The sequence below is a fragment of the Chelonia mydas genome, chromosome 25 (assembly GCF_015237465.2).
Source record: "Chelonia mydas isolate rCheMyd1 chromosome 25, rCheMyd1.pri.v2, whole genome shotgun sequence".
Taxonomy (NCBI): domain Eukaryota; kingdom Metazoa; phylum Chordata; order Testudines; family Cheloniidae; genus Chelonia; species Chelonia mydas.
Genome location: NC_057858.1, coordinates 7834660 through 7861076, shown reverse-complemented (window position 1 = coordinate 7861076; position 26417 = coordinate 7834660). Strand labels below are relative to the sequence as shown.

General features: G+C 55.8%; 3 protein-coding genes across 9 annotated transcripts in view; all 3 read right to left on the bottom strand.

The window, feature by feature from the left end:
* Nucleotides 1–884: 884 nt before the first annotated feature.
* YJU2 (YJU2 splicing factor homolog) lies at nt 885–10480 on the bottom strand. The gene is made up of 8 exons (XM_037885756.2): nt 10281–10480; nt 9199–9299; nt 7923–8067; nt 7317–7451; nt 6727–6908; nt 4938–5058; nt 3517–3682; nt 885–1976 (listed from the first exon to the last, which is right to left on the bottom strand). Exons 1-8 carry the CDS (start codon nt 10302–10304, stop codon nt 1858–1860), a joined length of 993 nt encoding a protein of 330 aa, XP_037741684.1. The 5' UTR covers nt 10305–10480; the 3' UTR covers nt 885–1857.
* Nucleotides 10481–14196: 3716 nt separating this feature from the next.
* EBI3 (Epstein-Barr virus induced 3) lies at nt 14197–24628 on the bottom strand. Its single transcript, XM_027834327.3, has 8 exons — nt 24561–24628; nt 22338–22613; nt 19823–19938; nt 18527–18772; nt 18092–18209; nt 17615–17787; nt 16495–16658; nt 14197–15541 (listed from the first exon to the last, which is right to left on the bottom strand). The coding sequence occupies exons 1-8, from the start codon at nt 24626–24628 to the stop codon at nt 15389–15391; spliced, it is 1314 nt and encodes a 437-aa protein (XP_027690128.2). The 3' UTR covers nt 14197–15388.
* Nucleotides 24491–26417, bottom strand: part of ANKRD24 (ankyrin repeat domain 24) — a 30783-nt gene continuing 28856 nt past the window's right edge. For all 7 annotated transcript variants that reach the window (XM_043535832.1, XM_043535828.1, XM_043535829.1 and 4 more), the window contains one exon: nt 24491–25067. In XM_043535832.1, the coding sequence (XP_043391767.1) occupies nt 24990–25067 (78 nt within the window). In that variant the 3' untranslated portion in view covers nt 24491–24989. The remainder of the gene's footprint in view (nt 25068–26417) is intronic.

Below are 26417 nucleotides of genomic sequence, written 5' to 3'. Positions count from 1 at the left end.
GACTGCCCTGATGGCTGCGGGGGTCCAGGCCGTAGTTAGGAATGATGTGAGACAAAGAGGTTATTGCCCGAGTATCAGCCAGTTGTTTGACCTCGTCTTGTCTGACTCACCCAGTTAGAAGGCCACAGGGAGACAGAAACCCTCCACTGATACTCAAAGCAAGAAAAACAGCATGTCGCAGAAACTGGAGAACCCAGGGAAAGTACATTACACAGAGCTAGGGAAGGACTTGGGGGGGGACAGAGAGACCATAGGGAGGTTTGGGGATTTTTTTCTGACTCTGCTGAGAGACCTTAAGGGGCTTCAGGACTCGGGGGGGGGTGGTTCACCTTCCTCTGCAGCATCAGGCATGGGTCACTTGCAGGTTTAAACTAGTATAAATGGTGGATTCGCTGTAACTTGAAGTCTTTACATCATGATTTGAGGACTTCAGTAACTCAGTCAGACGTTAGGGGTCTATTACAGGAGGGGGAGGGGGGAAGGTTCTGCGGCCTGCAATGTGCAGATCAGACTAGATGACCAGGATGGTTCCTTATGACCTTAAAGTCTATGAGCTAAGGACAAAACAATAGCATGAAGCGAGCACCCGGTTGCTGAACTCAGCTGCATGCCCTGTGTATTCTGTGGGCACAGGTTTGATCCAGGACTTTAAATCTGCTCCATCCCCAACTCCAGCGATCCTATGGATTAATTAATCCACGCACAACACATTCCTGTCGGCCTCTTGGTCAGGTGGTTTAGTGACTCCCTGCTTCTCAACTAAAAGGGTCACACACTGAGCCAGCAAGAGAACCCAGGAGTCCTGACTCCCAATCTCCTACCCTCACCACTAGGCAACACCATCTGAAGACGGTTTTACAAAGAATGACAGGGGAAGGGAGAGATGCTCTTCAGAATCCTTTATTACATCTGAAGTTAAACAACTGTGTTAAAAATGGCACGATCCTCATGGGGAGTAATAGGCACTAACATCGCCTCTACCTTGTATCGGGACGCACAGGCTAAATGCAGCAATGTCGGGGAGGACACAAGAGAAGAGCAAAACAAGTTACACATTAAACCGGAGTCCCATGCCAAGAATTCAGACATGGTAAGAGTTAACAGAGGGGCCTGGAGACAGATTGGGCTTTACAGGAATTCCAGGAGACTGGAGTGGTGAGGGAGATGCTGGTATATAGAACCACACACTTCATTACCCTCCACTTAGCTGCTGATGACAAGGCTTTTGATAAACACGGCATGATGGATTCCAGCCATAGTAGGTGACCTGCTGCTCTCAACTCCTTCCGACATTCTTTGGGGCTTTGCTCCTGCTATCAGACTAGGCAGCCACTTTCTACTCCCCAATCTCCCCAAACACATGGTCAGGAAGATGTGGGAAACAAGCCTGAAAAGAGGAAGCTTGTCTCATCTAATAGAGATTCTTCCCCTGGGCAGCTTTGGTTTGCTGGTGCCACCATCACTCATGACAGGCTGACAGGAGCTCAGATTGACGGATGTTTAATAGGAAGAGATGCCTGGAGGCAATCTGGTTGCATTGGAAGTGGTACTCCTGTATCCCAGTTTGAAGGAATGCTGCAACATGACGGTATATTCGGGGTTTCCAGGAAGGAAGAGCAGCTCTGATTACACATAGCTGGCCATGTGTGCAGACTGCCCGGGAATCCCACTGGGATTGTCTATGCACAAGGATGCCAGCTCTCTGGCAGGATTTGGTTGTTAGGACAGCAGCTGCCTGGTGGTGGGGTGAAGAGAGGAAACTCTGCCCTCCCTGCATCCCATTGCCAACCCCTGGCCTCGCTCTACCCCAACTGGATAAGGCAGCGGAGTGAGAGCTCTCAGCAGAGACCCACAGACTCAGTCACTGGTACTGTCTTCGCTGTCAGAATACGCCCCCAACAGGCTGAGGGAAGAGCCCTGGGCTGCTGATGGGGGCTGGGTCACAGCAGGTAACGAGGAGCTCCAACTTCCAGCATCTAGAAACCAAACAGAGCAGGTTCAATCATTCACACCCCACACCCACTGCTGGAGAACACAGAGCTGCACCTTACGGACGCCCGATGAAATCAGGAGTTGAAGCACTCCTGCTGCTGCATGGATGGGCTTCTACCACCCCGATGGGCGGGCCCAGGCACTGCCATACTCTGGGCACCCACTGCAACACCAGGCATTAGCACCTGGAGTAAAACAGTTTCCTCAGTACCCTGTCTGAGTCTCAAAGAGGATTAAAAGGTTTGATGTTGCTGGGAGAAGAGACAGTCGCATTTCTACGGAGGCTCTCCTCCTGCCCCCTTGTGGTGACATAAGAGAATGGAAACGTCGGAGATACTTGAGCATACGCGGATTCCACCTAACTAGAAGAGGGTGAGGTGAGCCAAACCTCAGTCTAACACAGATGCTTTCTGTGAGGTGGCCTCCTGTGTGTGAAACTGTCTTTGCTGTACAAGCTCTCAGGCTGGAAAGGTGGGGCGGAGGGACTGGTGTGTGGATGATATAGGGAAAACATCATTCAGCTGGGCCATTCATGGAACACCAGGTTTGGATCAGCAGCCAATGTAATCTTACAAAGCACCTGTCATTCAAAAAGATTAAACTACCCAGAGGGCTGGGATCATTTCGCCCGCCATCACAATGCAGCCACCTCTGCGATGGAACACAGCCGCTGCTCAACAGAACAAAGCAATCCCGTGCAACAGTTTAGGACAGGAAGGAAAGAATACTGTGTGCAACTGAAAGCGCAGGGGAGTTTGGGGAAGGCAGAACAGCATGTCCCAAATATCACAGCATACAATATAAACCCCCTGGACAGTAAAATGAAGACAGAAGATGGTTTCTGATCAGCTGCAAGCTGTTTATGTTACTGTAGCAGACAGCTGTGTCAACAGCCCCAACCTCCTTGTGGAAAGTACGTTTTGGAATGGCACAGTAAATTCAAATCCCATGCCTGGTCTCGCATTACCGTCTGTATTACTGTAGTGCACAGGAAACCCAAGTTATGGGCCAGGACGCCTTTGGGTTAGACGCTGTACAGACACAGAACAAACAGAGGAGCTCAATAATTTTATGAGCAATAATATCAAAATATTTATCATAATACTTCTACAGACTGGCACCATCACTGTATCTGAGCACCAAAATGTCAATACAGAAGTTCAGACACTGGCAATCAGCTCTCATGCTTCAGGACACAAGCTCTTTGCCAGAGTGGTCAGGAAGGAATTTTACTTCCCCATAACAATGCACTATATGGGAGGCAGGAGAGAGGAGATGGCTTCCTCTCTTAAACATTGGGCATTGGCCCCTACTGGAAATCCCAACACCAGACTCGATGCTATTCTGACAAAATTCTATTGGGTCGTGAATCACTAAACTGCAACATATAACTGAAGACAACACAGACACATATGATTAAGCTGCTTGATGTCCCCAGCCTGTTAGAACCCACCTTGGTGGCCTGGAGTTAAGTGGCTAATCAGGTCCTGCATTGCCATGGAGCTGAGACAGAACCCAAGTTACCTGAGCTTTGTAGTGTAGTTTGCTTCCCCACACCGTTCGTGGTGGTGGAGCCCGGGGTCTGTTTCTTCACAGTGACCAGGCCGGCCAGCTGGGACTTGCTGTTCAGTTTGCCCACACTCCTCTCCCAGCTTTCAGTCTTTAACTTCTTGCTCTGGGGCTCCATGTCCTACAGAAGGGAGCACAAATATTAACGCTCTCGGTCCTTGGAGCCGCTGGGGGGGAGACTATGCAAAATGCCACATCATCATCATCCAAATCAAGGGTGGTTTGAGCTGCAGACACAGAGGTATCATGTCACAGAGCAGCAAGGAGAAAGCCCCTCGCTGGATATCTACAGGGTGTGAAGAAAAGGTGTGGCTAGGATGGGACAGAGCATTGTTAGGTGCACAGGAACGAAATCAGCACAGGAAGATTCAGGCTGAATACCAGGGAAAGCTTGCTGTCCCAGAGATCAAGAAGGGTGTGGAAGAGCCTCCCCAGGGGCTGATGCCCCGTTGCTTGGGGCATCCACAGCAAGGCTGGAAGAGACACTGGTCAGCGGGCACAGTTGTCCATTGGCAGAGGGGTGATCCAGATGTGTGCAACAGGACTTTCCAGTATCCAGCTTCTCTGATCTCACATGCTGGCTGCTGGACCAACCACTGGGTTTAACACACTTGTGACGAGATGGCTCAGAAGGATTAGCACTGGGACAGGGAACATCTCACAGTTCAACTCCAGCCTGGCTTGGGAGTCACTTGAAAGCTTTCACCAGCCTGCACTGTTTGACGGTCTCAGTGGACAGGGACTGACATAAGAGAGAGACCGCTGCCATTGGCACTAACTGGCCCGTATGCTGGATCCTCTGTGGAGATTATACCAAGGACTGAACTCCCTCCGCCTCAGAGCGAGCATCAGAACAATAGGCTGTGATCATGCAGGGGAGCTTGCCCTGCTGTGGATAAACACAGGGCTTCATTCTTCAGGGATGTCCAGCTGGCATCTTCCACCACTGCTAATCTTGTATTGATGTAACTTACGTTTGTATAACGATTAAACCATTACAATCCTTTTGGGTACAAGCCAAAACCAGGGAGCAAAACCAGCAGCAACGTGCTGACCACTGAACCTTCATCAGGCACGACCGTGAGGGTGGGGGCTCTTAGCGGCAGCTCACCCCACAGAGATGAGCCTCTTTGTTAGTTGATACAGGCTAAAGTCTACTTCGACCAAAACCTCTCACTTCTTCCTTTCAGTCTAATACACAATGAGCCACATTTTCTAAACTGGGCCCGCAAGAGAGGCAATTGTGCCTCAAAGTCTCCAAAACCGGGGACTTCTCATGCAATGTGGTTCGCTGGGTTTTAGTTTGTTCACTTGTGGAAAAATCTCCCGTCTCAGAGAGACACACTGCTGGAAAAGCCCCTACCCCCAGGATTTACCTCCTGCAAGATGTCAGTAGGTTTCATTTTCAGCACTGATCTTGAGGGCACTTGGACAGCTTCCTCATCAGAGTCAGAGTCTTCCAGGAACCTCCTGCTCTGGGCTTGTTCCAGCATAGCTCTGCAAAGCAAAGGGATCCCCCAGAGAGGTGTAACAGAGTGACTTGATTACAGTCTATCCGTGCCCACACGGGCAACAAATATTTGATAATGGGCTCTTCATTCTAGCAGACAAAGGTAGAACACAATCCAATGGCTGGAACTTGAAACTAAAATTCAGACTGGAACTAAGGTGTTAAATGTTTAATTGAGAGAATAATTAATCATTGGAACTATTTACCAAGGGTCATTGGTGGATTCTCCACCACTGGTAACTTTTAAATCAAAACTGGATGATTTTTCTAAAAGATCTGCTCCAGGAACTATTCTGGGGCAGTTCTCTGGCCTGTGTTATGCAGGAGGTCAGACTAGGGCAGGGGTGGGCAAACTACGGCCCGTCAGGGCTTTGGATCCGGCCTGTGGGATTACCAGCCCCCCTGCGCACCGCTGCCACCCCGGAGCCACTCAGGTAAGTGGCACTGGGCCAGAGCCCGCACCACGATCCCCTCCTGCACCCAGGCCCCAGCCCCGTGCCCTGAGCCCCCTGCCACATCCCAACCCCCTGGCCCAGCCCTACGTTCATGGCTCTGTATGGAATTTCCCCACCCAGATGTGGCCCTCGGGCCAAAAAGTTTGCCCACCCTTGGACTATGGGTTAGTCTTCACTATGGGGAGATTGCTGCTGCAATTGAAGCAGCAGGGGTCGATTTAGCAGGTCTAGTGAAGACCCACTAAATCGATGGCAGAGCGCTCTCCAGTGGACCCCAGTATTCCAGCTCTTCCAGAAGCGTAAAGGAAGTCAACCAGAGAGCGTTATTTATGTGGCTGAAGTAGCATAACTTAGGTCAACTTACCCCGGTAGTGAAGACAAGCCCTAGATGACCACTGTGGACTTTTGGCCTTCGAGTCTGTGACTCAATAAAAAACATCCACCTTCATAAGCCCTGCTGAGAGCAGTGTTGTCCTGCATACACTGTAGTTCTGATATGTTACAACTGAGCTGGGACAGCCACTCTGCCAGAATTCAACAGCTCCCACATTGCTGCTGAACCCCATCTTCCCTTCCCAGTCTGTTAGCTGTTACAGCTTGGAATCCTTGCAGCACTCCAAGTCCCCTTTTTTAGGTGCAGTTCAGTGCTGCTGAAAGGTCTTTCATTTAGCCCCAGAATAATACCATGGACACAACGATAGGGGTTTTCCCCACACCCTGACACAAAGGTACTTTAGCCCTACACCCTGGAAGAGGTCTCCTCTCAAGGCAAGTTCAGTCTCAGAGGCCAGCTCAGTCTCTGATCTCTTTGCCAAAGATGCCAACCGGGACAGTGATTTTTGGCGTGCAAACACCGCCCCGTGGAGGGTCACTTATATTTCCCTTACCTCTTTCAATATTAGGGCCACCGCACCTCATGTGTGTCCTTTACCTATATGTCTAGATAGGTCAGATATCAGTCATCCTATTAGATCTCCTCACATCCCAATCCACATCACAGCCCTACCATGCATAAATCCCACACCCTCAGATCGCAAGTGTTACCCTCTTTTGGATCTCTGGCACTGTCCCTCCCATTAAAATACTGATGTGGGGGGGCTGTTAAGACCACTGCCCAGCCCACAGGTGGCAGCCTGGAAAGTTTCATATATCCAGGTCTGACCAGAACTCAAACATAAGCAATGTTTCCAGATGACTCACTTCATCTCCGTCTCATCCTCCTCTAGCTCCCTTCGTTTCCGCTCCTCCTCATACTCCTTATACTGCTTCAGCATGGATTCAAAGTCCACATTTGCCTGACGCTGGTTCAGCTCCTTCAGCTCTTGCAGGTTCTCCAGAACCTCCATCTCCAGCTTGGAGTCCTTCGTTCGGTTCTCCAAAACCTAGTAGGGAAAGCAAGAAAGCCCTTGAAGTACTGAGTAAGCCTCACCGACAACTCATGAATTGTAGCTTCCATTACTACCATGGCAATTCTTAAGTGCCTGCTGCCATGGTACCTAAGTGACAAAGTTTAGCGTGAGTACTAGGCGTGAGATAGCATGAGTATGGGGAGCCTCGTTTTCAGATCTTAACAAGCACAATTAAAGATTGTGGTAAACTCCCTTTACTCATTCCAGGATAAAACAGAACTTACAGAGACCTCAGTTACCATCTCTGCCTAGGCCAGTTCCAAAGTTGCAGAACTGGGGCAGTAGCCTCCTTCAACGCACTGAAACGCAAGTGGCTGAGGCCTGCAGATCTCAGTCCAATATTTAGGACTTAAGGGGAAAGGGAAGGATGCATTCAAATACCTTCATGGGATTGTTCAGCTCTTCCTCCTCTCTTTCCTTCTGCACCCTCTTCTCCTCTTCCTCCAACAGCTTCTCAGCTTGGAAGTTCCGAGTGGCGCCATGTTCCATTGTGTAGTCTGTGTTCTCAGGATCCGTCTGAGGAAGACAGGGGCAACATAAGGGAATGATTGTGAACATGCCATATGCACGACAGGCTGCTATTGCTCCAATCATTGTTCATCTATTCAGTGCTGGTAATGAACAGCCAGTATGATTTTCAAAGCAACACATAAAACTACACAAAGCACTTCAACCTTGTTTTATTCACATCACCTGCCAAAAGAATGACTATTTATGCCCTAGAAACACCCACTGTACTCAGACATTTGAGAAGCAATAGTGCCCTACTCACACTGTGGATGAGATACTTTACTGTTTGTTAAAAGGGGGATAGAGATCAAATAGTTTGGATGCAAAATTTGACCTCTGGTTGTCTTAAAATAGTAGCATTTGTTGGGAACCGTCTAGGATTAGAACGGAGATCTCCTGTCACTCACTGCCCGGATCTACACCAGGCTGCCTCCCCAGATATCAAGAGCCCAGCTATAGAAGTCCCAAAATCTTCACCTTGAATGTGATTTCTGCCAGGCAGCGGGTACATTTGATGTAGAAGCGAAAGATGGGAAGCCCCAAGTACACCTCATTCTGAACAGTCTCCTTGCGAGCATTAAACTTCTTGCCTTTATAGATGTATTCACCACATGTCTTGCACCTACACGAAGCAAAGAAAAAGTGTATTAGGTCCACAGTGTAATAAAAAACTAGAGAAAGACAGGAGTCTAACTGACATAAATGGGGGCTGAGCCTAGTTTTAATGGGCATTGTAACTTGAGAATCACATTCCCATCTGAACATCTGGTACCTATTGTTATACATAACCTCTAAGATGACCAGAATAGAAAGACATTCGATACATTGCTATTTTTTCCATGTAATCTTTGATCAGTGTCACTTCTGTTGATTGACAGTTGCCTCCCTCTCACATACTGCTCTGGAGTGGGGCGTTCCTGCACACTCTGGACATTTAGGTATTTATATGGCCTTCATCACTGTAGTTTCTGAGGACCTCACCATCATTAATGGATATTATTATATAATTATTATTAGTGAACAGGTATTGCCCCCCCACTAGTTAAAAAACAAAGCCAGGGAATTGAGGCACAGGGTTGATTGGGTAACTTGCCCAAGCTCACACAACAAGTCTGTAGCCAAGCCAGGAATTGAACCAGTCACAGTCCAGTGTTTTATCCACTAGACCATCCTTTCTACCTGGTTTCTGTCAGCTGTTTTACAGTAACAGCAGAAGCTGAATCTAAAGAGGCAGGTTTGTCCATCCCAAGTAAAAGGCCGGGTGGACTTGAGTCTAGTCATGCGATCCTCAGGCCTGCCTGAAAGACCCTTATGAATACAGCAGGGGAACATTTGGTCAGCCCTAGCATTTAAGCAGCCGGCTAAACATGCATACATAGTAGTTTGAGAGTGTCTAGATTAAGTCATTCCAGAGGAGATTCTGCTATTTAGTTTATAGCTATACAAAGTAGACCTGCACCCCAAAGGGTTACATCAGTTGTAAATATTGCGGTGCACAGAGTAACTTGCTCAAAAAAAAAAAAAAAAAAAAAAAAGCAGCCAAAACCCCACAAGCGTTCCTTATTACCAAAATCCAGTCAGTACATTCAGCAAATAGCTGGATTCCCCCTCCATCCCAGTATATGGCCGGCTCGATGGAAACACAGTAAGAACCCAGAGGAGGGATATCCTACGAAATCTGCCAAATGCTTGTGACAGAACAGCGTTCCCATAGGTTCTCCAGTACACGTGCGGCCAGCACCACCTCTCTCACCTCATGTTGAACGGGGCCATCAACCGCACAACATATTGCCGGTCCTTTGGGAGCTTGAGCTTTGGGATTTTAGATGGATCGAAGTCGGGCGGGTAGTATTTCTACAAGAACAAAGCAGAAAAGGCATCAGTGGGGAGGCTGTGGGGTGAGAGGGTGAAACGGGGGTGGGGGGGAAGCAGGGTATCACCCATTGCTCTAGCTCTTTGGGATCCACTGGGGATCAGAGCAGAGCCGCAATGTCAGGACTCCCCACACTCACATCAGAGCCAACCCGCACGCAAAGATTACAAGGCCTCTCAGCAGGACAGATGCCACCTCTCCTCTCCTCCGCTACGACCCCCACCCGTCCCCCACTACCTGTCCCTCTCCCCTCCCCTGCTACGGAGCCCCCAGCTCCGGTCTCTCTCCCCTCCCCCCACTACCTGTCCCTCTCCCCTCTCCCACTACGGAGCCTCCCCGGTCTCCCTCCCCTCCCCCCACTCCTTGTCCCTCTCCCCTCCCCCACTACAGGCCCCATCACTGTCTGTCCCTCTCCCCTCCCCCACTACCTGTCCCTCTCCCCTCCCCCGCTACGGAGCCCCCAGCCCCGGTCTCCCTCCCCTCCCCCCACTACCTGTCCCTCTCCCCTCCCCCACTACGGAGCCTCCCCGGTCTCCCTCCCCTCCCCCCACTACCTGTCCCTCTCCCCTCCCCCACTACGGAGCCTCCCCGGTCTCCCTCCCCTCCCCCCACTCCTTGTCCCTCTCCCCTCCCCCACTACGGGCCCCATCACTGCCTGTCCCTCTCCCCTCCCCCACTACGGAGCCCCCAGCCCCGGTCTCTCTCCCCTCCCCCCACTACCTGTCCCTCTCCCCTCCCCCGCTACGGAGCCCCCCGCCCCGGTCCCTCTCCCCTCCCCCACTACGGAGCCCCCCCCCGGTCTCCCTCCCCCACTGCCTGTCCCTCTCCCCTCCCCCACTACCTGTCCCTCGCCCCTCCCCCGCTACGGGCCCCACCACTGCCTGTCCCTCGCCCCGCCCCCGCTACGGGCCCCCCCGCGTCTCCTTCTCCCACCCCCACTGCAGGACCCGCCCCCGACTCACATTCAAAACCTTCCTCTCCGACATTTTGCCCCCGGCCTGTGCCCAGCCCGGGTCCGCCCCGCGCTAACTCTCCGCCCCGCACAGCTCCCCCAGCACTTCCGGGAGCCAGCCCCGCACCCTGCCATTGGCCTGAAACAAGGAGCCGCCGAGCAGACGTGTTTCCTATTGGCTCGTACTGCCGCCCATCACGACCAAACCCCGCCCACTGGCTCGCGTGCTGCAGCTAAAGAGGCCCGTCTACGCGTCAAGCCCTGCCGAGAAAGGTTCCGGGAGGAGTTGAGTCTTGGCTGCTGCAGGGCTGGCTCAGCGTTGGAGGCTCTGTGGGGCTCAGTGCGTTGGCCGCGCCTAGGGGCTGCTTTCCCAGGCCATTTCAGACCCTCCTATGCAGTGTACAGAGAAACCAGGCAGCGAGCCGCCCACTCCTGAGTTTGCCCATTGCAAGGAGACGTGCAGGGTTTATAGTGCAATGCCACGCTGGTCTCGCGGCACCGCCGGGGCAAGAGGGTCCAGTAACGCAGCCAGAGCTCTCGCTGCCCCTTAAAAGAGCATGCCCCAGTAATCATAGACTCATAGAGTCTCAGGGTTGGAAGGGGGCTCAGGAGGTCTTCTAGTCCAACCCCCTGCTCAAAGCAGGACTAATCCCCCACATGGTCCAGTTTTATACACACACACCTCTGCCGTGAGCAGGAAGGGTTGCCAGCCCTCCTGGTTTCACCAGGAGGCTCCCGGAATCAGGCTCTATCTCCCGGAGGCTACTGAAGCCAAACCAGGAGATTTTAGGCCTGGCCCTGGGAGATTTTAGGCCTGGCCCCGCGCTGCTCCTGAAAGTGGCCCGCACGTCCCTGCTGGCCCTAGGTGGGAGGTCAGGGGTCTCTGTGTGTTGCCCCCAGCACCAAATCTGCAGCTCCCATTGGCTGGGAGCTGTGGGGAGGGTGGGGGTAGGTGCCTGAGGGCATGGACAGCATGGAGCCCCCCCCTCCCAGAGGCTGCAGGGATGTGCTGGCTGCTTCTGGGAGCGGCGAGGAGGGGGGGGCGAGGGCAAGGCCGGCAGGGAGCTTGCCTTAGCCCCATTGCGTCACCGCCCAGGAACTGCCCGAGATGAGTGCCACATGGCCGGAGCCCGCACCCCTCACCCCCTCCCACACCCCAATCCTCTGCCCCAGCCCTGAGCCCCCTCCTGCACCCAAACTCTCTCCCAGAGCTTGCACCCCACACCCCCTGCTCCAGGCTCAGCCCGGAGCCCCCTCCCTACTCTAAACCCCTCAGCCCCAGCCCAGAGCCTGCACCCCAACTCTGTGCCCCAGCCAGGTGAAAGTGAGTGAGGGTTGGAGAGAGCAAGCAACGGGGGCGGGGGGGGGGGGGCGGAGGAGTGACTGGGACGGGGCCTTGGAGAAGGGACAGGGAAGGGGCCTCAGGGAAGGGGTGGGGCAAGGTGTTTGGGTTTGTGTGATTAGACAGTTGGTAACCCTATTAGCATGTCTGATCCAGTGTTGCCAGTCCCAAGCCTTCCAAAATCATGAGGTGGGTTCTGAAAATCATGAGATTTAAAAAAAAAATACATTTGGGGACCTTTTCATTTGCCTTCCTGTTTTTGAGCCTTTAGGATGTACTTGGGTCACATTTTCCTGCTTTCCTCTACAGCTCCGAGGACTAGAAACTGTCTTTAAAAAAAAAATTAAAGCCAAGATTCTTATGTATTTACATCACTGGAGCTTCTGGGGCTTTAAAAAACAAAGAAACAAGCAAACAAATCCCATTAAAGCAAGATTTGTGATAAAATGGCAGAAGTTGGCAACACGGCTGAGCATACCCCAAAATGAAGGCATGGCCTCAAACATATCTTATTAAGCCAGAAGGGACGACTGTGATCATCTAGTCTGACTGCTGTCTAGCCAGGCTTGCAAGGGTTTGATTTTGTATTGGTAAATGCCAGTAACTGTTGATTTCACCATACGCACACAGATGAAAAATATTTCTATCAATAATAATCAAAATGTACAAAGTCAGAAAAATGATGCTTGAGAACTTAGAGTTTGATGTAAGGATTAGGGTTGCCAGGCTGGTTTTTGACCGGAACGCCCAGTTGGAAAAGGATCCTGGCAGCTCCAATCAGTACTGCTGACTGGGCCGTTAAAAGTCTGGTCAGCGGCGCAGTGGGGCTAAGGCAGGCTCCCTGCCTGCCTTGGCTCCACATGGCTCCCGGAAGCACCCAGCATTTCCCTTCAGCTCCAAGGCAGAGGTGTGGCCACTGGGACTCCGCGCACTGCCCCCGCCCTGAGTGCCGGCTACGCAGCTCCCATTGGCCAGGAACCGCAGCCAATGAGAGCTGCGGGGGCAGTGCCTGGGAAGGGGGCAGAATGCAGAACCGCCCGGCCGTGCCTCCTCCTAGGAGCCGGACATGCCAGCCGCTTCTGGGAGCTGCCTGAGGTGAGCGCCACCCGGAACCTGCACCCCTCACCCCCTCCTGCTCCTCGACCCCCTGCCCCAGCCCTGACACCTGTCCCACACCCAAACTCCCTCCCAGAATCCACACCCCCTCCCACACTCTGAACCCCTCAGGTCCAGCCCCACACTAGAGCCCACACCCCCAGCTGGAGCCCCTCGTGTCCCAGCCAGGAGCCCACCTCCACATTCTGAACCCCTCATTTCTGGCCCCACCCCAGAGCACGCACCCCATCCCAAAATCTGTTCCCCCTCCCACACCCTATCGCCCTGCCCCAGCCTGGAGCCCCCTCCCACACTCCGAACCCCTCATTTCTGGCTCCACCCTGGAGCCCTCACCCCCTCCTGCAGCCCAATCCCCTGCCCAGCCTTCTGAAAATGAGCGAGGGTGGAGAAGAGTGAGCGACGGTGGGAGGGGGCATGGCGTGAGTAGGGGCGGGGCCTCGGAGAAGGGGTGGGACAGGGGAGGGGAAGGGCAGGGGGTGGGGCAGGGGTGTTCGGTTTTCTGCTGTCGGAAAGTTGGCAATCCTAGTAAGGCTATTTACTTTGTATATTTACATGTGGTGTTGACAATTGGTGCTCTCATGGTTATAAAGCTTTAACTTTTTGAATCTCAAAGTCTATTGTCGTTAAATAATTATTGTTTCCCATAACCGTGAAAATTTAAATAGATTAAAAACTGGAAAAAATGCTTAAAAATAAGCAGCAATATTATCCATCCAAATCATAACAAAATAAAAATCGAATGCTGCCAAACCTATGTATAACACAGGCCTTAGGGCATCCCTGAATTAATTCCTGTTTGAACTGACACATATCTGCTAGTGCAAATGTCCAATCTAGATTTAAAAATCAAATTTAATCTTACGACGACATAAGAAAGTCCTTATAAAATATACTAGAGCAGGCCAAAACGCTGCCCTCATGCTTAACTGTAGTTTCAAATGGGTATGGTATTCTTACTTCTCCCTGTTCTACACTCTTGTGTCAAACAACCACCAGGCGCCACCCCAGAGGTGGCTGCATTCAGCTCTCCTCAAGTAGAGTATTTTAAGGCCTGATCCTGCAGACATTCCCTGCCAGGCCCAGCGCTCTCTAATGTGAGGCGTTTACTTAATGGGATCATTCGTGATAGTAAACAATCCTACGCACAGCAGCAGAAGCTTTGGCAGGGTCAGGCCCATAGGCTGAGATGCTCCAGGGCACTCATGTACTTCCCTTTATACGCACGAGCAGCCCCTCTGGTGTCTTACTAAGTAGGTGTGTTAAGTCTTTGCAGGGTTTGGGGCTTAGACTGTAAAACACTTTAAGGAGTGGACACTTTGCAACGAAAGGTGCGATTTAAAAGTAAGATTTTTTTTATCTTCTTTGTTTGAACAGCCTCTGTCTCTTGGCAAAATCGAATAAAATTGAGGAGGAATAGAAATGTGATACACCTAAATCCCCAAAGCCGAAAGGTACATCAGCCAGATTATCGTGTAATATAAATGCACTTTATTTCTTTTATCCATTCGCTTTTTGATTTCTCTACAGTACACATTCTGCATTAAAGAGCACGTTCTCGGACAGAATGCCGGAGCATTCTGACTTCTTTGGCTAAAAAGTGAGTGAGTATTTTGGTTATTCTAAATATGTTTAACCTGATTACAAGATGCCCTGTCTATAGGAAAATCTGACATATAAGCGATGCCTGTGGACACGGGATATTCCTATCCCTGTGACATCAACACACATGTCAGTTGGTTACAAGGTCAGCTGCTAAATTCGTGCAAAGCCAGAAAATACGTGCATAGTTCCAAGGCACTGACAGATGGGATGTTAGAAGCTGGTGTCACAACACCATGATTTGGTCCCACAGGGCCTCCCGTGCTGTCTCCTCTTTAGGAGTAGGATGGTGGGTCTGGCACAGAGGATGGGGACACAGGGAAAGAAGGGCATCCATCGTGGGGGAGGATGACAGGAAGGGAACTGGCCAGAGAAGGGGCAGGAAACCAGAAGGCCCTGGGCCCTGGGAAGAGGGTCAGCGGGCCAGCGGGTGGGGAACCAGGCTCGGGAGGAGGATCCACCATTGACAAAAGGGGCGTTTGAAGTGAACTGGCCAAAGCCAGCCTTGAGGCAGGGGCCCTGGGAAGGAGTGGCAGGCACTTCCTGCCGCCAGCTTGGCTTTGAATCAGGAGCTGAACCATGCTTTGTCCGAAGAGCAGGATTTGGGCTGGAATTTAGCCCCGGCTCTCTCGGGAACCATGTTCTGAGTTGGCCCGGCTAGCAGGGGATGGTTAAGTGAAACAGACAGGGCAGGCGTGACAGACACCCTGGGGACCTCCCGAGCTGCTCTGGAGATGGGTCTGTACCAGACTCATGTCCTCGGTGAACCGGCCCAGAGCGGGCCTTGTCCCACACGCCAACCAGTGGGGCACGTACTTCCTCTGCTCCAAGGAAACTCATCCCCAGCATCTGAGGCTCACAGCAGGTTGAATCCGGCAGGAGCCCTTAGTGGGTAAAAAAAGGTAACAAGGAGGATCACAGCATAGGGACCCTCTCCCATCCCAACCCAGCTCCTGTGTTTTCTGTCAGGTGAATTGCAGCGGCCTGAGCAGAAGGTGAAGGCAAAAGCAAGTCAAATCTTGACCCCGAGAGCTTCCGGCCGCGCCAGACACCCCCTCCGCTCACGGCTGCGTCCAGGGGGTGCCTGATACCAGCGGGCTCCAGGTGCTGTAGTCACCGTAGTCCGTGAAGTCCTTGGCTGCCACTTGCACATGGTGGATGGTTCTGGGGCGGATCCCAGTCAGGGTGAAGGAGGTCTGCTCATATGGGCCGATCTGGGAAGCAACACACGCAGCAGAGGTGGGGTTAGGCCAGGAACATGCCCCTCAGAAACTCTGCAGGACCACGTGCGAGCGGAGGTTGCCTAGTAGACTGGGAGGCAGGAAACAGAGCTCCTATACCTGGCTCTGCCACGCACTCGCCCCGTGAACTTGGGCAGGCCATGCCCCCTCTCCGAGCCTGGGTTTGCCCATCGGCAGCGTGGGTTTGATGATTCCAGCCTGCCTTTGGGAAGGGCTCTGAGATCCATTTCGGGAAAGGGCTGTATCAGAGTTACATGTTACCACTGATGTGACGCTCTGGGGGTCCCCAGCCGCCTACTGCTTCTAGGGGCAGTTTGGGGGGGGGGGGTGGCAAAGCGAAGGTACATACGAGGAGGCACCGTGCTCGGCGCTGTACGAGATGCTGCGCAGAAAGACAGAGGAGGAGGAGCAGCTGCTGGATACTTAGGGCACCAGAGGAATTGCCTGAGTGGATCAGATCTGGGGCCCATCTAGCTCAGCTTCCCGCCTGAAACAGTGGCCAGCACTCGCTGCTTCAGAAGAAGGTATAAGAATCCCGCGGCAGGCAGCTGCGGGATAATCTGCTCCCAGGAGGAACAGAGCCAGGGGATGGAGAATTGGGGGGATAGGGATCCCCCCACCTCCCCATGAATCAGCTCGAAGGCTCTTCAGAATGCTCAGAAAAGCAAAGGAGTGACTCTCTGCCCTCGCGCAGACCCTGCAGGCCTGGTGTGGGCAGCGGGCAGGACGTGATTGGGCAATTTCTATGCCAAAGCAAATAACGGCTTTGACCCAGACCTGGACCGTCGGCCCTGGGAGGGCAGAGAGGGCCTTTCCAGTGGGTGGAGTGCGCTGGCTGCCCTCAGTGCTATCCGCGAAGCAAAGCGAACCACCAGCAACCCGCAAGCTGCTGGAGCCAAGCACGCTGGGGCGTCGCGGGCACTCACCGTTCGGTTGTTGTTGGCTCCCGCCCTCGCGTAGCGAATGAGGTACTTGAGCGGGAAGTACTGCGGGAAGGGCCAGGAACTGGGCGGCTGCCACTCCAGGAGCAGCTTCTTGCTCTCCCCAGGGATGGGGGAGACCCTCAGGTCTTCCGGGGGATCCGGCCGGACTAACAAGACACACAGAACAATCACACCCCGGAGCGTCTGGCGAGGCCGGCAGCCTGAGTCCTTCCGCGCCAGCAACAGCTGCTTTGCCCGGCAGCGCCAGCTTAGGAGCCCAGCACAATGAGTGTCCCAGGGCTGTGCTCTTTGATATTTACCAGGGGCCCTGCTGGGGCCCCTGAGACCCCAACGTCCTCATGGTAAGGCCTGGTGCTGGAGACTGGCACCATACGGCGGGGGCAGGGGAGGTTTCCCAGGCACAGCCCCCCATGAGGGAGTCTCACCCCAGAGCGAGAGGGAGCACTTCTAAGCATGGTCCGTCCAGTCCCGGCCTGCGGTGATGAGCTTTGGGAAGTAGCGCCTGCCCCTCGCACAGCAGGCTGAGAGCCAACAGCTCATTGCACAAAGGCCTCCAAGCAGCCAGCAGACCCGGGGGACTTTCCATCCCAGGTGAACCAGCAAGGACCCGGCCTGCTTTGGCTGGGATTTCCCACGGAACCCAAGAGGGGGTGGGTCTGTCCCGTAGGTCTCCTTTGAGATTCCCAGCCTCCAACCCCAATCCAGCCAGTGCCACTGGTATCTGAAACGCGACTGTCAGATTCGCTGAAATAGCTTCTCTTTCTCTGGTGCCCCACACTCCATTAGGTAACCCTTCACCCTGGCCCCATTACCTGGGTCACCAAGTGCAGGGAAAGCACAACCGTGGAGGTGGCATGGAACCCAGGAGTCCTGACTCCCACTCCCGCTGCTCTAACCAAGAGAGGTTAAGTGATGGGCTCAGGGTCAGGCTGCAAATCACTGGTAGCTCTGAGAACAGAACCCAGGAGTCCTGACTCCCAGGGCCCAGCTCTAACCATGGTGCCATGCACCCTTATGCCCTGGAGCCCTGCCCCCCAACCCGCGGGGATCCCTGCCCTACTCCACCCATGGCGGCGTATCCCGAGGGGCCGTGAACTCTTACTGATCTGCTCCACGATGAAGGGGAAGAGGTTCATCGTCGCGCCCAGCGGGTTCACGGCCGTCACGTTCAGGACATAGGGGGTGATGGAAAACATCTGGATGTCGCTGATGGAGCAGCTGCTGGCCCCGGCCTCCGGCTGGACACACTTGTTCTCCTTGGCCCCCAGGCCATGCCTGCAGTGTGGACGGACGCAGTTCAGCGCCCTGCTGTGGAGACGCTGCTCTCTGTCCAGTGGGCTCCCGTTGCTCATAGAGGGTCTCAATCCTCTGCCCACAGACATACCCCGTGGGCTTTGGGCTACCACGGCTCACCAGGGCAAGCTGGGAGTCTGCGCTCGCCTCTCATCCCAGCTGAAAAGTGACGCCCCCAAGAGTCGACTGATTGCACCTGGGGACTGAACTTGGGGTGCACCTAGAGGGCAGGTCCTTTCTCCCTCCCTCACCTCCTTGTCCCCAGCTGGCCCCTGACGGATTTTACCTGTACGTGGTGATGAAATAAGTCTCCAGGCGCGGTTCAGACTTCAGCTTCCAAGTACAGTTGACAGTCTCGGGGTAACTGACAGCCCAGCACTCAATGGCAGGCTTCTCGGGGGGCGCTGCAGGAGGGGGAGGGACGGACAGTCACACAGACATCGCAGCGGGAAGTCCAACTACATCCAGGACAGCTCGGTCCTGGAGCAACACACGTCACCCACCCCACCCAGCCTGGCACTCTGTCCCTGGCGGGGCCCCACTGATCAGCCTGCCCCAGCCTTGGCTAACAGAAGCTGCTCTTTTAGCTCAGTTAGCAGAGGCACGTGCATCTAGAGCCCGAGGTCCCAGGTTCGATTCCCCCACTCCTGACAGCCTGTGACACAGCAGCTGTGGGTGCAGGGGCAGAATGAGAGACCCCCCCTCCATGGAGCTCACTCACAGCCCACCCGCAGCCGAATCCTGCGCAGGGTCTTCCCAGTGCCCGGGTGGTGGCAGCTGTATTCCCCCTCCTGGGCCAGGCTGGCGTTTCGCAGCAAGAGCTGGTCCTTGTCTCCTCCCGCTGCGTCCTCGGACACGGCCACCTTGGTGCCATTCACTCTCCATTCCACCCTGGCGGCCCCCACGGGCCCGTCGCAGCGAAGAAGGAGGTCGGTGCCGAGCGCGCCGTGGTGGACGTGGCAGAGGCCTAGAATGCAAGGGCCAGTTGTCACAGGGTGCCCGGCATGTTACCCGGAGCTCGGGCAAGCAGTGGGTGCTGCTTTGGGGCAGGGGTTAAAAGCCCACAGAGAAGTGAGGTGCTCAAATCCCATTACAACGTAGGGGAATTCAGAAGGGAGCAGGAGATCTGGTCTGATCCGCTGGGTATCACAGGCCGGAGAATTTAACCCAGTTACCCCCATCGTGAGCCCGGTAACTTGTTTGGACAAAGCATCTCTTCCAGAAAGGCCGCCAGAGTTGATCTGATGACATCGAGAGATGCAGAATCCACCGCGTCCCGTTAGTTAATCAGCCTCTCTGTTAGAGCTGGGGCCCCAGTTCTCACTAGAATGCGGCTGGCCTCTGCTCCCACCCGCTGGGTCTTGTCCTGCTTTCCGCCGCTAGGTTGACTTGCCTAACTCCCTCAGCTGCTTTTGAAACCCTCACCCCAGGATTGTGACCCAGTGGCCAGGACAGCAAACTGAGGAGCCAGGACTCCTGGGTTCTCTTTTTGCCTCTGCCGCTGACCTCATAGTAAATGACTGGCCCAGCAGGGGGAAGTTCCCAAGACAGGTGGTGCTGCCCGGTGTGATCCTGGCTACATGGGGCCCCGACTCACTAGCTTGCAAAGCAATGTGACCCCCCCCACCAAAGGAGGCAGCCTCCCCTCCTCCCCGCCCTTCTCATTGTTAACCTAAGGAGTCCAGCATCAGTCCCACGCCTGGGGTTATCCCCTTCCTAGGGGCTGCCCACCCGCCAGCATCAGGCACAAGCCGATCACCAGCTGGGGTTAGGAGAAATTCACCTCCCCCCGCCCATGAGTCAGGCGCTCGGGGGAAGAGGGTTTGCTGCTGTCTCTGTTGCATGAGTCATTGGCTGGGTCCGAGTCAGGCGACTGGGGGAGATGGCGCATCGGAGTGCAAGGGACCATCTGCTCGGCAGATCCTGGCACCACAGAACCAACCCCGCAGACCAGGGGCAGGAGAAATACACAAAGCCTTGCCGGGGGCCACTGGGAACCGGCCCTTCCTCCTCGTACCCTCCTCTCCATCGCTCCCAGCCGTGCTGCTGCAGGGGGCGGACCAGGCCGGCAGGACCAAGGCGACGATCACCATCCACTTCATCTCCCAGCGGGCGCCGGTCAGCAACGGGTGCCTGGAGAAAAAGCCGTCAGGAGCGGAGCAAAATCAGGGCCTGAAAGTGGGTGTGGCTGGGAATGGATGATGTCTTCCCGAGAGGGGCTCAACCCTGGGGGGTTGGTGCAAGAGATTGATGTCATTTATGGAGAGGGTTTGGGCTGCACGAAGGCAGCATCGTATAGTGGTTAGAAGAAAGGCCCTGGGACCTGGGTTCTATGCCCAGCAATTGGGCAAGTCCCTTCCCCCTTCTGTGCCTCAGTTTCCGCTCCCCCTCTTTGTCTATTTAGGCTGTGAACTCTTCAGGGCAGGGCTCCTCTCTCTCACTGGGTGCCCTTCAGGGCAGGGCCCTGCTCCGGGTTGGGCCTCCTGCTTGCTACCGGCGTACGGCTAAACAACAATCCTGCGGTGAGGAAAAGCATCCTGCCAGCCAAGCGCGGCAGATCTGATGCTGGGGACGAGGCCCCCAGCTCGAATCCTGCGCCAAACGGCACATGCTGGCGGTTGTGCTCCAGGGGAGGGAATCCATCCGTCTGGCCGCCCCACCCGGCTTCCACTGGGGTCGGGCCCCAGCACCTTCAAGGAAGCTGCTGAATTTGTGCGAGCCCCATGCTCGGTGGCTGCTGCTTTGCTAACAGAGCGGGTCCCCAACAGGCCTCCCCCGGGGTGAAGCAGGTGTGTACTGCGGCAAGCCCTTTAGCCCAGCTGGGCTTCCCCCCACCGGAGGGCCCTGCAGCGTCTCCTGGGGAAGAAGCGACGCTGGGCTGGGAGGAAACTACCCTGGGTCTCCTTCCACGGGGATCTGGAGACCCCAGTCACAGAGGGGACTTCGGACCACGCGCTTCCCCACCCCTGGCTTAACCCAGACCGAGCCCTAGACCTGCAATTTAACCCTTTCCAGACGACGTTGGCCCGCGCCCAAGGGGTTAACGGGTCCAAGGGGAGGGTGTGGTGCCGGCAAGAAGGAAACAGCACCAAGCAGGAGCTAGAGTCACGCGTGCAGGGCAGGCGTCTCCGCTGGGGTTTCCCAGGCTGGGTGAGTGGTTGTGGCTTTGTGGCCGAGAGGGGGCCCTGCGGTAAATGCTGCTCTTTGGCAGAGGTACGAAGAGCCTGCCGCTCTCTGCTAGGGGCCGGGACCAGGACACACCAGGCCAGCACGTGGGCCCCGCAGTGAGGTCGGGTTGTTTTACTGGCAGCCCAGCAAGGCAGGGACAGAAAAGGGGATTTTTTTGGCTGACACCGTCTTCTCGTGGCGAAACCACTCTTGGAGGCAGCCTGACCTACTGGTTAGAGCTCTGGCCCCGGGGGGACCTGGGTTCTATTCCTAGCTCTGACCCTGGCCTGCAGGGAGACCTTGGGCAAGTCATGTCCCTGCTCCGTGCCTCAGTTTCCCCCTCTGTACAATAGGGGTGATGACGACCAGTGAGGTTTGAGCTCTACTGCTGGGAAATGCTAGACAAGAGCCAGGGCTCAGCATTAATGTTCCCCTGCGGCCCCGGAGCTCTGTCGTTTAGCGGGGTGAATTCAGAGCTAGGGGTTCTGGTGGACAATCCTGCCTCTCTGCTAGGCAGGTCTCGTGTGGACAGCAGCTCCCAGAGCAGCTGTTCTGTTCTCTGGTCCAGCCTCCACAGCCCCTTCTCCCAGACAGCCCTGCCGCCGCTACCCCTGTTCTGCCCGGGCACTTACCCCGCGGTGAGCCCACATGTCTGAAAGCCTCCCCCCCAGTCAGGGATTTTAGCTTCCCCGGCAGGTAGGGTTACAGCCCGGGGCCCCAAGGCACCAGGTAAGTGAAGGGGCACATAAGGGGTCTGTAGTAGAGATAGGAATTGAACCCAGATCTTCCCGAGACCCAGTCCCATGCCCTGGCCACTAGACCACGCTTCCTACCCCAGTCAGGAGGGCAAGTGGCAGGGGGGATTTTGTCCTGCCTGGCACTGAGCTGAGGACCCAGCCCATATCTATGAAATTGCAGCGGTTTTCAGTCCCTGCCAGATCCAAACAGCTGGTGACCTATTTCAGGTTTCAGAGTAACAGCCGTGTTAGTCTGTATTCGCAAAAAGAAAAGGAGGACTTGTGGCACCTTAGAGACTAACCAATTTATTTGAGCATAAGCTTTCGTGAGCTACAGCTCACTTCATCGGTGACCTAGATTCTTACCTGGACATTCGGGGTGTGTGTGGGGGGATCTGTCACTGGCCACCGCCCCCAAGCAACTCCGCCACTGCCCTCGAGGGCGGACAGCAGCTCTGAGCAGGGCTAGATGCCAGGACGGTGAGTTACCCACCCCTCTCCCGGGCGCAGAGGAGGGCATGAACGGCAGCGAATGTCATGGTTTCGCCCCGCGATGCTTCACGCCAGCCGCCCGGGCAACAAACAGCCCCACCTGCCACCAACGCCCAGAGGAAACCAGAGACTCACCTGAGGCGCACAAATCGGCGTCCTGATGCCGCGCCGAACCGGAGGCAACTGGAGTCGCCTCGGCTCGGGAAGCAAAATCCCCGTCTGACCTCAGCCCGGCCGCTGCTCACTTCCTCGCACACAACACGCTCAGGAAATGCACCAGCCGTTCCCACCACGGTTCCCGGAGACAACTCGGAACAAACCACAAAGCCCGCAAGTCCCCGCCCCGGGCCAGGCGGGGTTTTGGTGGCTGGGGTGCGTGGGCCCAGGTCTCTCTCGGAGATGCGGGGGCAGCTGGCGGGGGGGGGGGGGGGGGAGTGTTTAGCTGGTCTTTGCCCTGCTACCGCGGGGCAAAGCGTTTTTAAACAAGGGTTTCAGAAAAAGGCAGTGACCGGGTTATTCAGAGGCCTGTTGCTTGGACAAGGTTGGATCCTGCCCCTCAGGAGCCAGTGGGAATTATTGCCCTGAAACAAGAGGGAGCGGGGTTGTATGCACCGTAAGGTGGGGTTCGTGAGTCCAGCCCCCCGGCATGGGCAAAGCTGTACTCGGGGCAGACCCACCCCAGGGGCCTGGATGTGTCTCGGGACAGCGCAGCCACTTGCGGCCAATAGGATTTTTGCTCAACTTTCCTTTTTTTAACTAAGTTGTTTTTAACTCCCAGGTGTGTCTGGGGGAAGCCCCTTCCCAGGTGACCCTCCCCCCAAAATGGCTAGTCCTGGAGGAAACCATGAGCCCCCAAAAGCCCCTTCTGCTCCCGAGTTCTTGCCCAACCAGCTCTCCTTCATCAAAGCCTGTCCCTGGAGTCTCCCCATACTTGCTTATCTGCCTGCTAGCACTGGGCTCCCCCACCTCGGCTGCGTCGGTCCCCAGCTGAGAGCTCCCTTGGAGCAGAATGGGGCCCAATCCCCCGCTGGGAGTGCATCCCCTGGGCTGATGCCACTGGGATCAATCCCAAAGTTTCCCAAATGTTGCCATTTCGTGGGGTGCTGTTCATGACGTTTCCCAGCTGGCCGAGTGGAAAAGGAGCATTTTTCGGCCACAGACAGAATGAGTTTGGCAGGGTCTCAGCCTAGTCCCTGCAGAAGGAGCCAGCGAGCGCTGGTTAACAGTCCAGCAGCATGGCAGAGTCTGCTTGGTTGGGGCCCAGAGCGTGGCAGAGGAGGGTTGCAGCTGCGGGTCGGGATTGAGGGGCCCTGACAGAGCTGGGGTGACTTGGGGGGGAAGGGGGCTGCAGGGCCGATGGGCGTTGGCAGTTAGTGGCGTGGGAAGGCTACAGAGGAGGCCAGGACTGGAATAACAGGTGGAGTGGGAGCTGCCGTCCAGGAGTGAGCGATGGGCTGAGCTAGGGGGGAAGAGTCCTGGGCTGGAATAGCCCCAAACTGCAGCCCCCACCACTATTCCAGCCCTAGGCTCCCCCCACCCCCAGCTCTGCCAGCACCCCTCACTCCTGACCTGCAGCCCCCCTGCTATTCCAGCCCTAGGCTTCCCCCAACCCCAGCTCTGCCAGAGCCCCTCACTCCTGACCTGCAGCCCCCCTGCTATTCCAGCCCTAGGCTTCCCCCACCCCCAGCTCTGCCAGAGCCCCTCACTCCTGACCTGCAGCCCCCCTGCTATTCCAGCCCTAGGCTTCCCCCACCCCCAGCTCTGCCAGAGCCCCTCAATTCTGACCTGCAGCCCCCCTGCTTTTCCAGCCCTAGGCTCCCCCCACCCCCAGCTCTGCCAGAGCCCCTCACTCCTGACCTGCAGCCCCCCTGCTATTCCAGCCCTAGGCTCCCCCCACCCCCAGCTCTGCCAGCACCCCTCACTCCTGACCTGCAGCCCCCCTGCTATTCCAGCCCTAGGCTTCCCCCACCCCCAGCTTTGCCAGCGCCACTCAATTCTGACCTGCAGCCCCCCTGCTTTTCCAATGGTCAGCTCCAGCCATAATGCTGTCAGTGCACCTCCACCCTGGCCTGCAGCCCCCCCACCACCACCGTGGAGGTCCAGACAGGCCCATGTCAGGAGGGGCTCCAGCCTGGAACAGCAGGTGCTGCAAGGCAGGAGGGCAGTAGTGGGACATTCAGCCCAACAGCTGCCTGCATTTCCCTGGCACCAGCTCCCACGTGTACGACCCCCCACCCCCGCCCCCGCACGTGTCCCTTCCCCACGCAGGAAAACCAGCGAGCCTCTGCTGAGTGAGTACAAAGAGTTTATTGCTGTGGATGCTCTGCTGAGAGACGCAGGCAGGAGCTGGTGAGTTACCGCAGCCTCTCCCCATCCCTGCTCCCTTCTGCCCACGGAGCGAGGATGGGCCCCTCGCCCAGTGGCATCGCCCAGTCAGGAGCCTGCTTCCCCCATCCCGTCTAGGAGGCTGCCGAGGTGAAAGCACCCGTGGAAAGGGCCGTGTGAGCTGGGCCTACACCTTGCCACGAGGCACCTTCCAGCCACCTGCCCACGGGCACCTCCCAGCACAGGCTGCCCAGGAACGGGGAGCAAAGGTGCCGCCCCAGGGGTCACCCAACACACGTGTGCCTTGATCTTGGTGAGGAGGTGCGTGCAAAAAAGGGCCAGCTGGCCACAGGGCCTCGCCACACCGCTTGACGCTGGAGTCCAGCCGGTTCCGCGTGCGAATCCACTCCGCTCCCCTGCTCAGAACCAGGAACCGGGCCGGGCTCCCTGGCCCCGGGGAGCTCATCTGCCTTGCTCCTGCAGCCTCTGCATCATCAGGATCTGGTGCAAGAGTCTCTGCACGTCTTCGTCCATGTGGCCCTGCAAAGGAGACGGAGGCGGGGAAATCACAGCGGTCTCCCCGAGAGCAGGTCAGCGGGTGCCCTGACCTACACCCTACACCAGCCCCACTGGCTAAGGCAGGGCAGGACTGTGCCGATTCCAGAGGCAGCCATCTCAGCAGGTGCCTGGCAGGAGCACGTGGCCATTGCCGGATGCTCAGTGAGATAATTCCTTCGTTTTGCCGGATATGGACTCAGGGTGCGAAGTTCAGCTCCAGATCCCAGCTGCCCCAGAGGCTGGGGGGGCCCAGAGCTGGGGAGCTGGTTCTGGCCCAGCGCTACATTTCGGGAGCTCACATGGAAAAGGTTGTTCCAGGGTTGGTTTCCCTGCTTTTCACATATACTGTCACAGCACACACGCCTTGGACACGCGGCGCGTCCCGGGCACGGAGACGCAGACGTCGCCACGTGTGCGCCACACGCCTTGGACACGCGGCGCGTCCCGGGCACGGAGACGCAGACGTCGCCACGTGTGCGCCGCACGCCCTGGACACGTGGCGCGTCCCGGGCACGGAGACGCAGACGTCGCCGCGTGTGCGCCGCACGCCCTGGACACGCGGTGCGTCCCGGGCACGGAGACGCAGACGTCGCCACGTGTGCGCCGCACGCCCTGGACACGCGGCGCGTCCCGGGCACGGAGACGCAGACGTCGCCACGTGTACCACAGGCCTTGGACACGCTGCGCGTGAGAGACACACCGTGGCAAGGAGCGTGCACTCGACATGCACACGCACACCGGCATACACATGGCTCACAGGCTCCTGCCTTCTGCACAAGTCTCCTTCCACCCAGCATGAGCCGCCAGCTCCTGTCCAATGTGCACAGAGACCCTCCGCCCTTCCTCCAAACTCCCACTTGAGCTTCAAGGGACAACGGCAGGATTCCCCACCCCCAGGGGCATGGCACTTCCAAGGTCATGTCGTTCACGTGCTGGGGAGCTTGAGGGCAGGGACGGGAATGGGGGGAGACCAGGATGTCATTTTTGTAGGTCCAAACAGGCCTAGTAAACACTGTCTGAAATGCTTGGAATTCAGTCACCCAATACACCCCCCCACACCCACTTATATTGACACACCCATGTGCAAACACCCCCCCACTTCCACACACCCGTATGCAAACACCCACCCACATATACTGACACACACATGCATACACACACTTATACTGACACATGCATCCACACACTTACACACACCCATGTGCAAACACACCCACTTATACTGACATACGTGTGCAAACACACTTATACTGACACACCCATGTGCAAACCCCCACTCACTTATACTTACCCACATGTGCAAACACACATCCATGTATACTTACCCACGTG